The sequence below is a fragment of the Osmerus eperlanus genome, chromosome 23 (genome assembly GCF_963692335.1).
Source record: "Osmerus eperlanus chromosome 23, fOsmEpe2.1, whole genome shotgun sequence".
Taxonomy (NCBI): domain Eukaryota; kingdom Metazoa; phylum Chordata; class Actinopteri; order Osmeriformes; family Osmeridae; genus Osmerus; species Osmerus eperlanus.
The window spans coordinates 4,908,691-4,926,922 of NC_085040.1; the positions used below are offsets into that span (position 1 = coordinate 4,908,691).

The 18,232-nt window shown below is 49.4% G+C and overlaps 1 protein-coding gene across 2 annotated transcripts; it reads left to right on the forward strand.

The window, feature by feature from the left end:
* Positions 1-670: 670 nt before the first annotated feature.
* Positions 671-18,079, forward strand: mta2 (metastasis associated 1 family, member 2). 2 transcript variants are annotated; one of them, XM_062449212.1, is made up of 19 exons: positions 671-1,090; positions 6,581-6,648; positions 7,241-7,258; positions 7,500-7,593; positions 10,563-10,680; positions 11,094-11,157; positions 11,312-11,429; positions 11,784-11,886; positions 12,489-12,588; positions 12,856-13,044; positions 13,234-13,308; positions 13,539-13,597; positions 13,963-14,063; positions 14,265-14,404; positions 14,506-14,734; positions 14,866-14,955; positions 15,058-15,176; positions 15,603-15,745; positions 15,889-18,079. In XM_062449212.1, the coding sequence occupies exons 1-19, from the start codon at positions 1,063-1,065 to the stop codon at positions 16,034-16,036; spliced, it is 2,004 nt and encodes a 667-aa protein (XP_062305196.1). In that variant the 5' UTR covers positions 671-1,062; the 3' UTR covers positions 16,037-18,079. The 2 variants fall into 2 exon arrangements, with proteins under 2 accessions (XP_062305196.1, XP_062305197.1); XM_062449213.1 differs by lacking the exon at positions 7,241-7,258.
* Positions 18,080-18,232: the final 153 nt, after the last annotated feature.

Consider the following 18,232-nt stretch of genomic DNA (forward strand, 5'->3'; position numbering starts at 1 on the left):
TCAAGGATTTTCTGCCCGGCCATACCCACAAGTAAACGGTTTTAGAAATTGAATGTGAATGTCAAGTAGGCCAGGCCTAATAGAAAATAGAATTATATTTTGAATGCAATGTGAGAATACTGCCTTATACTTAGATTTTTTACTCGTTTGATATGCATTTTCAGAATAGCTTCACAAGGTGGTATGAAGTAGTTTTAGACGTTGTTTTATAGGCTTCTCATCGTAAATGCATTTGTACTTCCAAAGTCAAAGAGATTTATTGTCATGTACACAGTATAGACTAACACAAGGTCATTCTGAACATTTCCATTTTTGTGACATGGTCAGCATCAGCCTTCATGCCATTAGGGGCATGAAAAGGAAATAAATATTCGTTATCTATCATCTATTTGTGACTTTTGCAAATGAAGGCAAATACGAGAAGGAAACCCATTGAGGCATTTCTGCCTTGTGCTCTGCTATTACTAAAGCATGGGACATGCCTTCTGTAGGCCCTAGTATTTTAACTTAATTGTGCTGTGTCTTTGAAAGTGTGGTCATAACAAATCATTATGTGCTATTGGTAAGTGTGTGTTAGTATCAGGTGTGCGTGCGTGTAGTAAATATGCCGGAGTATTCGGATTGTTTTTTCCGAAGATGACGTTTGCAAACGAGGGGGGGCAGTGTGTGTGTGTGTTTGAGTGTGTGAACTGAGCGGAGGTGAAGAAGAGGAGGATGAAGCTGGGAGCGGAGGATGGGAGGAAGAGTGGAGTAAGAGACAGGCTAGCTATCAAGGGCTGTGTGTGCATGCCTGCAAGTGTGAATGCGTGAGTGAGTGAGGAAGAGGCACAGGGAGGTCGTTAACGGACTGAAACAAAGACTATATTTTTGGTACCCCCAAAACATTGTAACGGAAACTTTAAACTTTTACCCGCCAGAGCTTGGCTGCCGTGCCGGGTCCCGGCTTTGTTTCACGGCGGGGGAGGTCCACGATAAATGCAGGTATAAAATAGCTTCAGATCGACATTTTTCACGCAAGAGGGGGGAATCCCTGGAACTGTGTTTGTTGCGGGTTACGAGAGAATGGCGGCCAACATGTACCGAGTCGGAGGTAAGTCTTATTTTACACACATATTCACACCTCTTCAACGTGATTGTTAGCAACCTAGCGAACTAGCTAACGCTATATGATGGTTGGTTTATGTCTGCTAGCTAACTACTAGCAAAGCATTTCCGCGACGTGCTAACGTTGGCTAGCTAGTTTAGGCTAGCAATTTAGCCGCGAGCTGGCAAATGCAACACGGCTGCTAGGTAGCCTAGCTAACGTTAGCTAATCTATTAGCTAGTGAGCTAACTATGTAGCACTTGATCGCTAACTTCCCTATGTAATGTAGTTAGTTTCTAGATGCACTACTTATTGATCAGTTTGAGTCGCAGACACACTTCTATTGATTAAGTCAAATAAGTAAGCAGGCTAGCCTATATGAATGGCTTGCTAACATTCTCGATCCACGCTAACGGACTTGACCAAGCTTGCTTGCTAATGCTAGGTAGTAGTGCTAGCTAGCTAAACTAGTCCAGAGCAGAGGATTGAATGTTGAATCCGGAACGATGGTAGCGGCTTGCTAGACTGGATCGCGCACAGTAGCGCAGCGCTATCCTATACGATTGTAGGCTTTAGTTAATGTTTTGCAATGTTGTTGCTGTTTGGCAGCCTCATGCATTTGTTTGCTTTGGAATTGGGTATACGTAGTGTGCAAGTTTAGGTTTTATTAGACAGTATTCTAGCTAGCTAGCTTGCTACTGTCATCATCATGGGTATGTTAAAAAGCCGGCAAACGTGCGTTTTCAAGATGGCCCGGCGGTATATGATCCTCAGTCCACATCCCAGGTTTGTGGAGTATTTTTTTGCACCCATGGTAACGTTAATAAACGTATTTTATGTTATTCGTGACATGAAGCCAAGTTTGGTACTTAATTTTCTCTACACGTCTGAATTTTGAGGTATTTATGTCTCATGCCACATTCTTGTTATATTGTTGTGTAAGGTCCCACAAGAGCTGCTGGATGTGGGTCACAGTGATTAAACAGTGCTTTGTAAAAGATGTTGCCTGTGTCTTGGGGATCAATGTAAACAAGTGCTGGAACACTAGATTAGGAGTCATGCATTTCTTAACTAATTCAAAGATAACTTGGTCTTGGGTCATTACTTGAGTGCAGTTCCAACATTTCAGTAAGTGCAGACTGTGACATTTAACATTTGTTGCTTGTGCTGTGTTTAGGCCTTGTTGATATTTACTAATACACTACTACACCTTTCCAGTCTTGATAGGCATTTTGGGTGGTGGAATCTTTATGAAAGCTTGACATGGTGTAGTTTGGACACAAGCACGTTTCAACCTTTTTTTAAATTATAGCTTACTACTATTTTCACACTTCTCCCTCTCGGTCACTGTGGCCTGATGTCTGTGGCCGTAGCCCGGTGCTACGGGCGGTGTGGCGCGTGGCCGTTAGGGCCGGTCCCGAAGCAGCACCCACAGCATCCGAGCAGCTCACGCCACTAAGGACCTGTTACCTCATGCACCGGCGCTCCCTCAGTGGAGCTTTAATGTTGGCACACAAGATGATATCAGCCATGGGGAATATTGTTTGGCTGTTTTGCAAAAGCAAACAAATAAAGACATGCATTGTTATCCAGCCCATTTAAAGATGATCACAGAACTACCATGGACCATGGATATCATTTTTGGGCACTGCAAGGGTTGAATCGGTTGCGCAGATGTTGCGTGTCGCTGGGTATTATAATAAACTTCATGGTAAATTGGATGTTGATGTTACTGTGTTCGGTCAAAGTAACATGCATGCTATGTAGTGTTGTGCGGAGGGGACTGAAACACTGTGTCTCTGTAGTGACTGTACAGCACTCTCTCTTGTTTTGGCTCGAGTCCTCGACAAGACTACCTCATGTGACTTCACTCAATCCCGGCAGAATCGTTCTGCTCAGTCACTGTAGACCTGCTGTTTATCTGTGACAGTTTGAGGGCCACACTGCATTAGCTTGCACTAGAAATGTGCTTAGATGTGATTTCTGAGTAATGGCAAATGTGGACTAAAGGGTCGACTGAGGGCAGACGGGCTAGGCTGTGGTTTACCACGAAAGCAGGCAGCCTTCTGCGGACCCTCACATCTTTGCGGCCCCATCTTTAGAAAATGCAGGCTAGCTTTGATAGAAACTGCTAACCTGTAAGTTTACCTTCCCAAAAAACACAAACAACACAAACGTCATAACTCGGGTTTGCCTCCATTAACAGTATTGTGGTTTTGTCTAGGCCTGGCTCTAATTCATAGCCAGAGGAGCTTATTGACAACAGGGTAATGGATGCCAGGCTGATTTATGGCTCTGATATTGGTCTTGTGGATGGAATCAGTGCCATTTGTATTTCCGGATATCGGTTTTAAATGAGACGTTTGGGTTTATGGTATATGATTGAGACCCACTTGATGATGATGGTGATTTTGGTTGACGTTTAATGTGACTTTAGCTCAGAATCAGAATCAGAATGGGATTTATTCGCCATGAAAGTTTGCACAGACAAGGAATTTGCTTTCAAATCAAATAAAATGTATTTGTATAGCCCTTTTTACACGCAAGCATGTCACAGAGGGCTTCACATATGCCCATAGAACTGCCCCTCAACCAACCTAAACCCTCAAGGAAGACAAGGAAAAACTCCCAAAAAACTCAACAGGAGAAAAAAATGGAAGAAACCTTGGGAGGAGCAATTCAGAGAGGGATCCCCTCCTCCAGAGACGGTTGGTGAGAGAGAGGAGCAGAACACAGGCTAAACATAGTCATACAGTGTCGATGGGTTTTTAAAACACCAAAATCCATTGTTCAACTTTATAGATGTAGGACAGGACCGGGAGACTTGCGACCAGGTCCAGCGTTGGCTGACCGACAACCTGCTTTGGCAGGAAGGTGCATACAATAAACATATACCTAAAATTTAAATATGTGGACTATCTATACTAAGGGTACATAAACTAGCAGTACTAAGTGGGATTAGAATAGAATTAAATATACAATAAAATAAAATATAAGTTGCCGTAAATTACAATATAAAAATACAAATATTACAAAAAATACAAATGTACAAGATACCATTTTGTAATGCAGTGCAAAAAGCAGTGTGTTTTAAGCAAGAAGTCATTAGAGTCAGTGTGGTCCCTTGGCCTTGTTGAAGAGGCCAACAGCGGAAGGGAAGAAACTGTTTTTGTGGCGTGAGGTATTGGTCCTGATGGACCGCAGCCTTCTGCCGGAGGGGAGTGACTGAAACAGGGAGTGTCCAGGGTGGGAGGAGTCGGCAACAATCTTCCTCGCTCGCCTCAGGGTCCTCGAGGTGTGCAGGTCCTCGAGGGTAGGCAGATTGCAGCCAATCACCTTCTCAGCAGTGCGGATGATACGCTGCAGTCTGCTCTTGTCCTTGGCAGTGGCAGCAGCGTACCAGACGGTGATGGAGGAGGTGAGGATGGACTCAATGATGGCTGAGTAGAAGTGCACCATCATTGTCTTTGGCAGGTTGAACTTCTTCAGCTGCCGAAGGAAGTACATCCTCTGTTGTGCTCCAAGCCTAGCATGCATGTGTCCCTTGAGGTTGTGGCACTGAAAACAAACAAAAAGAAAATACTAATTGCAATTTCACATGATGTTCTATTTGGGTGATTGCCTGCTTTTCATCCTGAATTTTGTGGTATTTGCTGCTGTCGAAAGTAACGATAAAATGGCGATCATTCATTCAGATTGTCTCTTGGTTCTAAAGGCTCATTTCTAAGCCCTCCATGGGGTATTGACAAGTCATCATACATGTCAGATAATAATTTTCCTCCGAGAGTAAAGGCCCTGTGACACCAGTGCGAAGTAAAATTGTTATTGTGTCTACTCATCCCTGGGCAGGAATGCTGTATGAACAGAGCTGATAACCCCTGTCTGTGCGATGATTGCCCATGTCGTCATTTCAAAAGTTCCTGTCAGAGTCTTAACAGTCTGAGCTATTAGTGGTTGCAGTCTTTTTGGTGTTGTTAGGGCTGTTGTCAAAATGGCCCCTGACTATACTTAACATAGCCTTGTCCACCCTCTAGCACCTAGCTAGCACACTGCGCTACTCCAGCTGCATGTTGTCAACAAGCATATTATTAACCACCACTGCCTCATGCCCTACTTTCCCCCCTTTCAAGACTTCCAATCGTTTATTGAACAATTGGTCTAAAAAAACAAAACGTTCAAAACGGACCATTTGCATGCCAGGGTCTGGAGTAATGTGACAAACGAGGGGTGTCTGAGTGTTTGTTCTCAGAAGGTTAGTGGAGCCTGTGATCGTTCCCTTCAAAAGGCCTGTCCTCCCCACCCCCGACCGTTGACCCCCCCCCCCCCCCAGCCTCCTCGCCAGCCTGCACCTCTGACGCAGCCCCAGCCAGGAACCACCGTGTCCTAATGAGTCCCACGGGGCACTGCGGGGGCGGGAACACAGAGGGTCCTGGAGAGACGGAGGGGGGGGGGCGTGACTTCGCTGATTTTCACCCCGTCTCTCCCTATCCAGAGACGTGTCTAACAGGATGAGGGTGCTGGTCCCAGCGTTTCTCTCTCCCCCCCCCCCCCCCGTAATGTTACGTAACCAGGGGCAGGCAGAGGGGTGGGCTGCCTGTCATCTCCACGGGGCTGGGGTCAACCCACAGTCCTCTAGCTGTCCCTGAGCTAACTGGAGCAAACAAATCTGTCCCCTGTCCCACATGCTACCTCCGCTATAGATGTGGTGCTGCACCTAGGGGGGACTACAAGCTAAAGCTGATGTTCATAGGAAGGCCAGTGTGCTGGATCATGGGAAACCATACCCAAGGTGCTGTGGCGTGACTCAAGGCTGTGTTTGGTCTGACTGCCTGATCTGTCACTGCTGTCTCGCACGTGTCCGTGTTGTCTAGACGACGCTTCTGGTTCTCAGTGGCCTGTAGCAGGCGGTATATTCAGCTCCGTTCATTTTCCAGTCACCTTGCTGACCACATTCCTGCTGACGCGCACGTAAACATCCGTTACATACACCCCACCGCCACCTCAAACCACTGAGGCCTGTTGAACTGGCCGATGGAATGTGGTACTTCGCTAAGATATTGACGGGTTGTCCTTCGGTCATTTCAAAGGGCCTAAATGGTTGTCGTGTGGTGATTTCAGTCTGTGTAGCGACTTCTTTTGAACACACACTGGCCATTTTGTCCAAGGTTAAGTGCTAGCCGTAAACGGGGCATGCTGTTGAAAGCTGAAGCCTCTAGTTGAGGGCTATGTTTTTGGGGGGGGATTGATGGAAATCCAAAGTTGTGACAAGCCTGCGCCGTAATGGACGTGAGTGCGGCCGTCAACCGCAGCGTCGCGTGACTGCCGTGTGTTTGTGTATGTCGGCTGCGAGTCCGAACTCCACACCCGCGCTGGACCTGGGGTTTGCCTTTGAACATGCGCCCTCACCCACGCACACGGGAGGTCAGCTCCGCTTCAGAGACAAACGCACAGGGCTGACTGCACGATTCATATTCCGCCTCTCCCCCTCTCTTTCAGATTACGTATACTTTGAGAATTCCTCCAGCAACCCGTACCTGATCCGCAGAATAGAGGAGCTGAACAAGGTTAGTACGGCCTGCCCTTTACATCGTGCTAACCTGTGATGTCACAGGGTTGCTACAAACATGCTGACACCTCCAGCCTGTTGGACATTCATCATCTGACCTGCTAGACATGGTTTAACCCACACCTGGTCTGGTTTCCATCTCTCTCTCTCCCTCTCTCCCACACACCGTCACCCTCCCACACACACACACCCCTCCCCAATCTCACTCACGTAGAGCCCTGTTCCTTGCCTGGTCTTCCCCAGGCACTGAGTTAGCCAGAGTTAGTCCTGCTACTAGTGACAAGATGCAGTTGTAGGAGCCACTTGCATAACTCCAGCGTGGCGGGGTGGGACACAGGCTGGTTTCCCAGTCAAAGGATTAAGCTCATTTATGTAACACTCTTAAATTGAAGGGGTTTGTGGCAAGCCAGGAGAGGACTCCATTTTTTTTCTGAGTGCTAATGGCCGTACAAGAGAGATGGATTTTAGTCTGTCTGTGTGTTTGGTTGTGCTGTGTGTGTGTTTGTGTGGGGGGTGGGGTGGGTGGGGCACACAGATTAGGAGCCCAGAGACAGGCCTTGGTGTGTGATTTCTGCTTTCTCTCTCTTCAGATCATGGTAAACCCAATGGTAAAGAAGGTTCTTCTCACGCCCAACATCTTCCTCTCAGCCCCCAGTTTAAGTTGTAGCATATTCCACATCCAAGTACATCTACTGCATGTTCACCAGATAGGCCACGTTATCCGTTCATTAGATGGCAAATCCACGAATGTCTTCAACAGCCTCTTGAGTTGATTAGGAAACTGTCAGACGGTCACCTGGTTTGGTGCCTACAACTGTCAGTCACCCTCGTTGTCACGTTCTCTCTCAGACTGCCAATGGGAACGTAGAAGCCAAAGTGGTGTGTCTGTTCAGGAGGCGGGACATCTCAGGCAACCTCAACACCCTGGCCGACAGCAACGCACGTAAGTACTTCCTGCCGGCGTCCTCCATGGCTTCCGCGCCACACACACTCCCCAACTGCCTCTGTTCCAGCACCGCTCACCTGGCCACCACCTGTAGTCTCATCTGCACCAGCCTGCTCCCCTGGCCCTGCTTCCTGGATCAGGCGGTGTATCTAGACATCTATCTAGACTCTTTGTTCTCTGGGGTTAAGTGTAATGACTCCACTGCGAAGGTGCTTAGTCAACAGTCTATCGCAGGTCAGAGTGTGGAATGCGTGTGGAGAGGTCACAGCTTTATTAGCGGCTCGTGGAGCGCAGGCTTTGTCCTCGGCGTAGAACAGGTTTACGATCCCAGTCAGAGCAGGGAGGGGATGCTGGGCGCGCGGCGCGGGGGCCCTGTGCGGACCGTCGGCCCGCGGAAACCACAGCGCTATAGCTCTGCCGTCTGGGGGAACGGGCGCTGTGCGAACGTGGTCGAGGGCGGTCGTCTTCTGTGGGTAGGAGTTAAAGCCCCCCCAAGTGACACGTTTTAGGAGGAAGAGACGACACGGGGGGGGGGTGGGGGGGCGGTGACGCGAGGTGTGGAAGTAGCTTAGCTAGAGATGTGCTGCTAATGACATGCATGCAGACAAGGGGGGAGAAAGAGGGAGGGAAATAAGAACTAGAGCCCCCGATTGGATTCATTCATTCATTACCCCCTGCCAGCCACCCTCCTCCCCCCCCCCCTCTCTGCTCCGGGCTGCAGCGCTCCAGACAAAGACACACTCTGATACTCACACCTCAAAATGGATGCAGAATCGCTAGCGTCTGGGATGCCACATTTGACTCCTCCCTTGAAGTAAGGCCTTGATCAAAAAAAATATTTTTTTTTTTTTAAAGCCTGCTTCGCGGTGACCTCGAGTACATTTATATCTATTTTAGGTTAATCCAAGATGCCGTTCGTGGGGGTGGAATCTTGGGCGTAAATTAAGTCGCTCGCATCTGTGAGGGGATTTTGCGACCCTTATGGTGACTCATGAACGGGCAGGCGTATGACTGCAGGGTAAGGAGACGGTACCTTCCGGGCCTCGCTCCCCCAGGCCAGAGAGCGTGCGTTTCTGTGGAACGCTCTGTAGGTTTGCGACCGTAGCGCAGGGTTCACTCCTGCTGAAGTGATTCTGTCAGGGCCGTGTGTGAAGGCGCAGACACAGCAGCACATGACCGTGCTCAGGTCTCCGAGCTTCTCTGGGGGCCTGCAGGGGAACACACACACACACACACACCTCTCCAACTGGCTCAGACCAGCACAACCAAGAGGAGAAGGGGAGAGAGAGAAGGAGGGTTGTCCCTTAAAGAAACCCTGCGTAAAACACGGGTGGGCTGTCAGTGAGCCTGGGCATCGAAACGTGAAACTACACACGTGTCGATGTGAGATGTCGAGCGTGCTTCATGGGACATCATGTTCAGAGATGTACTGCTCGGTTAACAGTTATCATCCTCTGATTTTGCATTTGCCTCTTTAAAAAATGTGTTACAAAAAATATAAGTCACAACAAACAAACGGGGGTGGAAAAAAAGGTTTTCTTAGGGTCCTAACGCTTCTGATTTGATGACCCTATAGTGAACAGGTACAGGGTGTGAACAGGGACAACATGTGCTGTATCCATCCTCAGAGATTTCAAACAAACAGGCCTGACACTTTGGTGTGAAGGGGGTTTAGAGAGAGAGAGAGAGAGAGAGAGACAGAGAAATATAGAGGGTCAGAAATCTAAAAACGTTGAGGTCCTACTTTTGGGACCAAGTCAGAGGCCATCTTGTCTGGTCCACTCCTGTCCCCCTCTCCATCCAAACACACACACTCTCACACACACAGGAAGTGAGTGAGATGCTCGTCCACGTCGTCCTCCTCTCCTCCTGAGGCACTGTCCTGTTATACAAGACCTGAGATTCCCCCTCTCTCTCCCTCTCTCCTTCTCCAACTGTACCACCTCTTCCTCCTCCCCCTCCAGACCCCCCGCCTGCTCCCCCCTCCTCCTCCTCCCCCTCCTTATCCCTGGGCCCAGGCTAGCATGCTGCACAGAACAAAAGGCCCTTGATGTGTCCCACAGGATCACGGCACGCAAGGGGTTAACTTTGACTGGCCTTGTGTCTTTGTCGGGGAAGTCTCTGCGTGCGTGCGTGTGTGTGCGTGCGTGTGCAGAGGGAGGGAGAGAGCAATGTATGTATATCTGTCTTTCTGTATGTCTGTGTGTGTGTGCTTTCTTTTTTCTCAAGCGTGTGTGTGTGGGTGGGAGAGGGGGGTGCTAGATGGGGGGGATGGGCGCCTCAGGTTTGGTGCACAGGGTTTCCTACTTTGTCTGGCAGGGACTAGCCGGACAAGGGGAGGGAGGGGGGGAGGGAGGGGGTGGTAGGGGTGGCAGGAGGGGTTAACAGCAGGGGGGCGTGGCCTGAGGTCCCGCCCCCTTCTCTCGCTGACAGGGTTTCCTGTGGCTGAGTGCAGGGGCGGAGTCCACAGAGATGGAGCGATAGAGTCCTGCCCCGTTCCCCCCTCCCCCCGCCCCGTCCTCTCCACCACCTCACAAATTACTCATCCGCCTAAAATTAAGAAGGCGCAATCTAGCAGTGGAAACATGCGACACAGGGCAGATGTATGTAGGGTGTCCATGTGGTGGAGGCAGCATTGTTTTTAAGTGTTCCTTATTTCCACCCTGCTAGGCTGTAGATTATTCGGTGAATCGTTTTAATGACTGTGAAGTCCGATTTAAAGGGGGTCTCTCCCATAGAGACGAGTAGATTACTTTTATGTTTTTTTCTGTACGGTGTGGTCACATAATGGGCCAGTTTGTAGTTAAGTATCACATTTTATGTATAAATAAATAAATGAAACATGACAGGAAATGCAGTTCATAAATGAGTCGGTATCAAACGTTTGCATTTATGATGTGATATCAACCGTACCTGATTCAGGCATCGTGGCGAATAAATGACGCGCGTGTGTGTGTGTGTGACAGGAGACTTTGAGGAGGAGTCCAAGCAGCCTGCCGTGTCTGAACAACAGAAACACCAGCTGAAGCACAGAGAGCTCTTCCTCTCTCGGCAGTTTGAGTCCCTCCCCGCGACACACATACGGTGAGAGACAGAGCAGCAGCAGCAGCAGCCGTCACTAACGCGGCAGTTTAACCTGCCAGCCCTCACCAGCAACATGGCGTCAAGTCAGCCGTGCACAGGCAACCTTAAGTTAAATCGCCTAGGAATCGAACCCTGGAAGACTATTACACCACTTGTGTGATAAAGATTTGCACGTTAGAGGTCAGCTATGACATCGAACTCCCTCCCTTCTCGATAATGAGATATGGTGGGAAAATGTTTTTTTAACAGGCTTGCCACCGACATGTTTTTGTTTAGTCGCATTATTATAGCTGGGGATAGCTTGTGCAACATGGGAACCTGGTTGACCTCTCAATGGCCCTCATACTGACATCTTGTCTTTCATTCTCATATTCTCTCTCTCTTGGTGTCTCTTTATCGGTTCTCCCCCTCAGAGGAAAATGCAACGTCACACTCCTGAACGAAACAGATGTCCTGGCTGGGTACCTGGAGAAGGAGGTCAGCAATGTTACACACTTTAGTAGAACTATACACTTAGTAGACCTAAACACCCTCATATCACTTAAAACGTGTTATGCACTTAAAAAGGCAGTTTTGTTTTTGCATTCAGCTTTGTTATAACACAGTTTACTGTGTGTGTGTGTGTCTCCAGGACTGTTTCTTCTACTCGCTGGTGTTCGACCCCGTCCAGAAGACCCTGCTGGCTGACCAGGGGGAGATCCGGGTGGGATCCAAGTACCAGGCTGAGATCCCAGACAAGCTGGCTGAAGGTGGGGGTCTGAAGAGGGGTTAGGATTAGACAAGGTGGCCAGCCTGTCTGCTTTTACACTGTTACACACACACACACACACACACACCTAAAGGACTGCCACTGAAGTACTGACTCAGTCTCTGTTACAAAGCCATGTATCACATGATTGAATGATGTGCCTGAATAGAGACCTGGCAGACACAGTACACACTCCAGGCTGCTGGTGGAGGAACACTAAGAAGTTCATTGGTGTCTGGTTGGCCTTCTCCCCCTCTCTGTCTCTTTCTCTCTCTCTTCTCCTCCTTCCTTTCTCCGACACCACCACACACACCGTCACACACACACCCCTGTAACCGCTGCTCCTCCTGACCAGGTGAAGCAGACAGCCGCGTGCAGGAGAAGCTGGAGACCAAAGTGTGGGACCCCGACAACCAGCTCAAAGACCCCCAGATCGACCAGTTCCTGGTGGTGGCACGGTGAGGCCCCTCCCCCCCCCCCCCCCCCCCCCCCCTCCCAAGTCATTTTCGCGAACGCCCACCCCTGTTACCCTGGTTACTTTACCACCCTGGCCCCTGTTGCCATGGCGATGCCGGGGATTGTCAGAGGTGGCGAGCGATGCGCGTGGGGCAGATGTCCACTAGGCTGGTGTGAACTCCCCCCCTCCCCCGGCCCCTCCACCCCGAGGGAGGTTTTTGTATTGAACAATCAGCTCATGATTTCCTTTAGTGATGGTGGCTCGGCACACCAGGTGTGGTGTTGGAAGACGATCTGACCAGGGCTCCCGCTGCTGGGTTTTCTCCACAAGTCTTTTGGAGGGAATGGAGCTAATGTATGTAGTGGGTCCCTCCTTTGTTGGTCGAGTCAAGCTAGAGGGCCATCTAGTGGCCACTTGACGGAACCTCTCAGATGGATTCAATCCCAATTGGAATCGTTCTCATTGAGGCTGGGGGAAAACGAATTTCTTCTCAGTAGGATTGTTTTTTGTGGTGTACAGATTCAAGTTGAATAAAGGGAAGGGTGGTGGTGATGATGATGGTGATGATGATGAAGGTGCTGATGGTGGTGGTGTGTCTTGCAGGGCCGTAGGGACGTTTGCCCGAGCCCTAGACTGCAGCAGCTCCATCCGCCAGCCCAGCCTGCATATGAGCGCTGCAGCCGCCTCCAGAGACATCACACTGGTGAGACACACACACACACACACACACACACACACACTGAACACGCACGCAGTGAAGCATGACACAACAATAACTGCTCAATAAAGCCCCTCTCTCACTCCCCTTGTTCTGTCTTTCTCTCTCTCTCTCTCTCTCTCTCTCTCTCTCTCTCTCTCTCTCTCTATCTCTCTATCTCTCTCTCTATCTCTCTCTCTCTATCTCTCTATCTCTCTATCTCTCTATCTCTCTATCTCTATATATATATATATATTCTCTTCCCCTCGGCAGTTCCATGCCATGGACACTCTGCAGAAGAACGGCTACGACCTGGCCAAGGCCATGTCCACGCTGGTGCCCCAGGGGGGGCCGGTGCTCTGCCGGGACGAGATGGAGGAGTGGAGCGCCTCCGAGGCCATGCTGTTCGAAGAGGCGCTGGAGAAGTACGGCAAGGACTTCAACGACATCCGCCAGGACTTTGTGAGTCTGCTCGTATAAAACACACACACACACACACGAGCAACACATTCGAACCACATTCCTTTTGTGGGAGCTGGTTCTTCCTGTACTCCTTTCCATCGTCGGGTTCATTTGGTGGGCTTGAGTTTGAGCCGACGGTGCAGACGTCTTCACACAGACAATGGATTTTTTTCCCTCTTTTGTCCCCAGTTGCCCTGGAAGTCTCTAGCCAGCGTGGTTCAGTTTTACTACATGTGGAAGACCACTGACCGCTACATCCAGCAGGTAAACACACAAACACACACACCCACGCACTCTCTCTCTCACACACACACACAGACACACACACACGCACTCTCTCTCTCACACGCACACACACGCACACACACACACAGACGCACATCTCACATTACGAGCAACCTGAATTTTCCATAATGTAACCTGAGCAAAATGTAAATTTACCAACATTAACCATACCGGTACTTCCATTCCTTTGTTTCCATCTTTGTTCTCAGAAACGTCTGAAGGCGGCGGAAGCGGACAGCAAGCTCAAGCAGGTCTACATCCCAACATAGTGAGTAACAGGCCGGGCCAAGTTCCCAGCTCAGCACCATTGTATCATGCAATGTCACCCAGAGCTTAACACCAGCCCATAGATGTTAAACCAGGGACATAAACCCCTGAACAACATCCGTGACTAGGAAAACCTCCCGGGAGACTAAAATGGAAGAGCAATAAAGTGATAAGTATGTCGACAGCCATATGCCTAATATTAATACATCAGAGGCATGATGAGATTCACATTAAATGACAAGCACCCAGTAGTGTTGGAGGGATACGGAACAGGGTCATTCCGTCCTCACCACCACGTGTCTAAATGAACCGTCAGCCTCAAGGTCACGAATACTGACCCTGTTCCCTCCCTCTCCCCCCCCCCAGCACCAAGCCCAACCCCAACCAGATCATGGCCCCAGGCAGCAAGCCTGGCATGAACGGGGCGGCAGGCTTCCAGAAAGGACTCAGCTGCGAGAGCTGCCATAGTGAGTCAGAGTCCGTCCGTCTTCCTTTCTCTCTCTCTCTACCTCTACCTCTACCTCTCTCTCTACCTCTCTCTACCTCTCTCTACCTCTCTCTCTCTACACACAGATATTTATGCCAGTGTGACGCACAGGAGCTATGACATGAGCTCGTTACTATTTAGTCATTCTCGGCTAACGTGTCTCCCCCTTGTGGCTTTACAGCCGCCCAGTCTGCCCAGTGGTACGCCTGGGGCCCTCCCAACATGCAGTGCAGGCTGTGCGCCTCCTGCTGGATCTACTGGAAGAAGTACGGGGGCCTGAAGACCCCCACACAGCTAGAGGGAGCCGCCAGATCTGGCTCCGTACGTCCTCCACACACACGCGCGCGCACGCACTCACATACACACACCCAACATGGCTCTCCCCTAAGTCCCAAAACGAAATCCTCTCACTTCCTGTCCAGGAGTCCACCCCCCGCGGTCACATGACCCGCCAGGAAGTGCAGGGGCTGTCCCCGTTCACCCGGAGCGAGGGGCGCGCCAAGCTCCTGGCCAAGAACCGGCAGACCTTCATCCTGCAGACCACCAAGCTGACGCGCATCGCCCGCCGCGTCTGCACGGACATCCTGCAGCCGCGCCGGGCCGCACGGCGCCCCTACGCCTCCATCAACGCCAACGCCGTCAAGGCCGAGTGTGAGTTGGAGCCGGACACACACACCACCCCCCCACCCTCCGTCTCCTGCTCTCACTCGCTCTCTAGATCGGACTAGACGAGTGTCGCGGCGTGGGTGCGACGAAGGTAAATCTCTTCTCTTCCTCCGCAGGTATGATCAGGCTTCCTAAAGCCACCAAGGCCCCTATAAAGAACAGGTCCATCCCTCGACCGTCCCTGGCCACCATAGTGAAGGATCTGGGTAAGCGCCGTCACGGACGACATCTTCACGCGCGTCACCAGTCTTTCGTCCCGATGTCCTCCGCTTGTCAGTTCTCCTGATGTGTGATGCTTGTCTCCCCAGCCGTGCAGGCCCCCCTGAAGCTGAAGGCTCCCAGAGGGGCCCCGACACCTATCAACCGTAACCAGGCCAATCAGCCTCGCGGGGGCTCTGGGCTGCTGGGAAAGAGGCCCTTTGATAGCGTGAGTAGAGCCCACCCCTGAACACACACCCCCTCGGCGTGTACATACTTGGTTCACATACACACAATGATCTCCAGATCCCCACACTTACAGTATTTCCCTATCATAATGGATATCTCTTACTTCCTATATTGCTCCCCCCCAGTTCAGCATGTTTTGGCTTCAGGTGGCGGACATGACAAACAGACTGGTGTTCTAGTCCTTCTGTAGTCTTTAGTCCTTCTCTTGGCTACTGGAACGGACATGCTTGGCACATGCAATTCCGTTTTCCTGTTCTCAGTGTGAGCTTAGCTGACCATCTGTCTCTCCTGCACTGTGTCCCAAGAACAAAGCCGCGTCACCAAAGCATGAGCCGAGAAACTCCATCTACAAACATCCACCCCTCCTCACTGCTCTTCCCCTCTCTCTCTCTGTCATTGGTTACAGGCAGCGGGGCTGCCCTTCTCCACCAATGGGAGGCCGTTCACGTCGGGAATGCGGACCACCTCTCAGTCTGTGATCAAGCGTCAGAAGGTGAACCAGGGAGACGCCCCCAACCCTGTGGTGTTTGTGGCCACCAAAGACACCAGGTGGGTTCGCCTCACCGCAGGCATGAAGTACCTCATTGGCCTTCCGCACCAATGGCACTTTCTAGTCTTTGTTCGAAGGGTACACATTCTGTTAGAAGCTGAAGGTTTAAACCTGCGTTTTTGTTCCTTGTCCGCCCCCACAGAGCTCTGAGGAAACACCTGACCCAGTCTGAGATGCGCCGGGCTGCCAGGAAGCCCCACCTGCCTGTCCGGATCAAGCTGCCTCCCCGGCCCCTGGCCACACCCATCCTGCCCTCCAGCACCAGCGAGCCAATCGTCCTGGAGGACTGAGGGGCGGAGCCTGTTCAGGACACGGCTGTAGGAGGGTGCTCGCGCCGGTCCTCTGCTAGGCAGCGCACGCCATACCAGTCGTCTTTTCTTTTGGTGTTTTTTTCTTTTTCTTTTTCTTTTTTTTTATTGTATTTTCTCCTTTTCTTCATCTTCTGTTACTTCCCCAAAGTGCAATTGTGCTTATTTACACACACACACACACACACACACACACACTCGAGTGACACGCAAATACATGTAAATCTTGAGACATACACATTTACACTGACATGCTGGCACCAGATTTTGGGGCTTTGTAGTATTTTATTCCGGCTTCATTTTGCTTCCTTGTTTGGCTCCCCTTTTTTTATTGGCTAATATTTTAAACTGTGTAATTTAAATCAGAAATATTTCTCATCCTGAAATAATGGTGATAAAGCACACTTTATTTTTTTCCTCCGGGTCTATCTTATTTGTGTAAATATTCGCAACATTTGAGGGGGTGGCTCCTATTGGTTTTGGGGGGGGGGGGGGGGGGGGAATTGGGGAGGTTTTTTAAGCATGTTTTCTTTATCTGGAAAGTTCTATTTTGATGATAACTTCACTGACATGTTTCATCATAAATTGGAGAGGTTGCAGTAAAGTGCTCGGTGTGTGTCCGTGTCTGTTGTCCATACCTCAAACGTGTCCATTTGCAATCATGTGTCCCTTACAAGGCTTTCACACTATCTCCCCTGTCTTTCTGCCTCCCACAGCCGATTGAGAACCCCCACTGTCTCTGAAAGGTTTTATTTTGTTTTACCCCCCACCCTTAGTGTTGCAGTAGTATTTGTTCAACTCTAGTAGATTGTCCCAGTCAATTCGAGTCTGGTCTTGACCCGTATCACTTGATTTTAAAAGCCAGAGGCCGATGTGGATCTGTCTATGGGCCTTAATGTAAAGAATTGGGGTATCGTTTTAATTTTGACCCCCAACAAGATGAGGATTGGAGTGCAACGGTACTTTACCATCAGCACTGTGCTCGAAGGGGAAGAAATAGTTGGTTATGTATGTAAACAGGTTGGGAGAGTTCATGAGTAGGTTTGGAACATATTTCAATCAGTGGTGGGTTGATATGAGTTTAATTGTGGCGTGTTTGATACATGCGACATGAACAGTGTTGGCTTTGAGGTACTTGAGTTGTGATGACGGGGATGAAGCTGTGTCTAAGTGAAGGAGTCAGAAACAAGCCATATAGACAGGGGCTTGATTCGAAGAGGCCCCCCCTCCCCCTTCCTTGTTTTCTCCCTGTGCATGTTGATGCCTGTCCCTCTGAAGGCTTATAGTAGGTCGCTCCACTTTAGTTTAGGCCACAGCAAAATGACAATTGACTGTTGGACTTTGGGTTTATTTTAACGACACAGGCATATGTTACAGGCTAGTTAACGGATGGTGTTATTTCTAAACAGCAGCAGTATGTGCTGAGGAGGATATGATAGGAAGTTCCAGTCATGTCTCGAGTAGTGAGTTGATTTGGTTTGAGTCTTTATTTCCTGTTACCCTTGTTTGAGTGAAAGGGTTAATGGATGAAATCGATGCTAAATTGGATATTATTATTCCTCGTTCTCCCTCAGGCTTGGTTCATTAGCCAGTGAAAGGGTCACATGATGGATTTATAAGCGCAATGTGGGCTTTTGTAATGTTTCTAAAACAAATTCAAGTGTTAAATGCAAAGCAAATACTAACCTGAAAAAAAGACTGGCTTATTGGAAACTTCAGTGTTTTTTATATAAAATCTGAAAGCTTGTAATTACTCCGAATTGTGGAGAGGGTTGCAATCCTGTACATGTAAACATTGCTCTCCTTCGATGGGTGGGTTTGGGATGGGATGGGGGGGGGGGGGGGGGGTTGGGCAGGCAGGACAGAGGGCTACATTCAAGGGGAGAGGGGTTAGAATTTTGTAAGTTGGAGAGAGAATTATGCTAAAATTAAAAACTTTTTTTCTCAAGTGTTTTTTTATTCCAATGTCTCTGTATCCTTTAATGTATCTTGATAAGAAAAGAAATAAAGATTTTTTTTCTTTGTGGTCGTATAAGGGCTGTCTTTGTCATTGTCTCATTCTATTTAACTCTAGATTTGGTCACAAATAATACACATTTTAGTTCTTTTTTTACATTCCTGATAATGCATTTGTTTCATTGAACAAAAGCTGATAAGGGACAACTTGTTATTCCTGTT

Bases quoted from the DNA above. Each gene is read 5' to 3' on its own strand.
- mta2 (XM_062449212.1), top strand. From the start codon at position 1,063: ATGGCGGCCAACATGTACCGAGTCGGAG. The intron at 12,589-12,855 runs GTGAGACACACA...TCCCCTCGGCAG, and splicing joins CCTCCAGAGACATCACACTG to TTCCATGCCATGGACACTCT. The intron at 13,045-13,233 runs GTGAGTCTGCTC...TTTTGTCCCCAG, and splicing joins ACGACATCCGCCAGGACTTT to TTGCCCTGGAAGTCTCTAGC.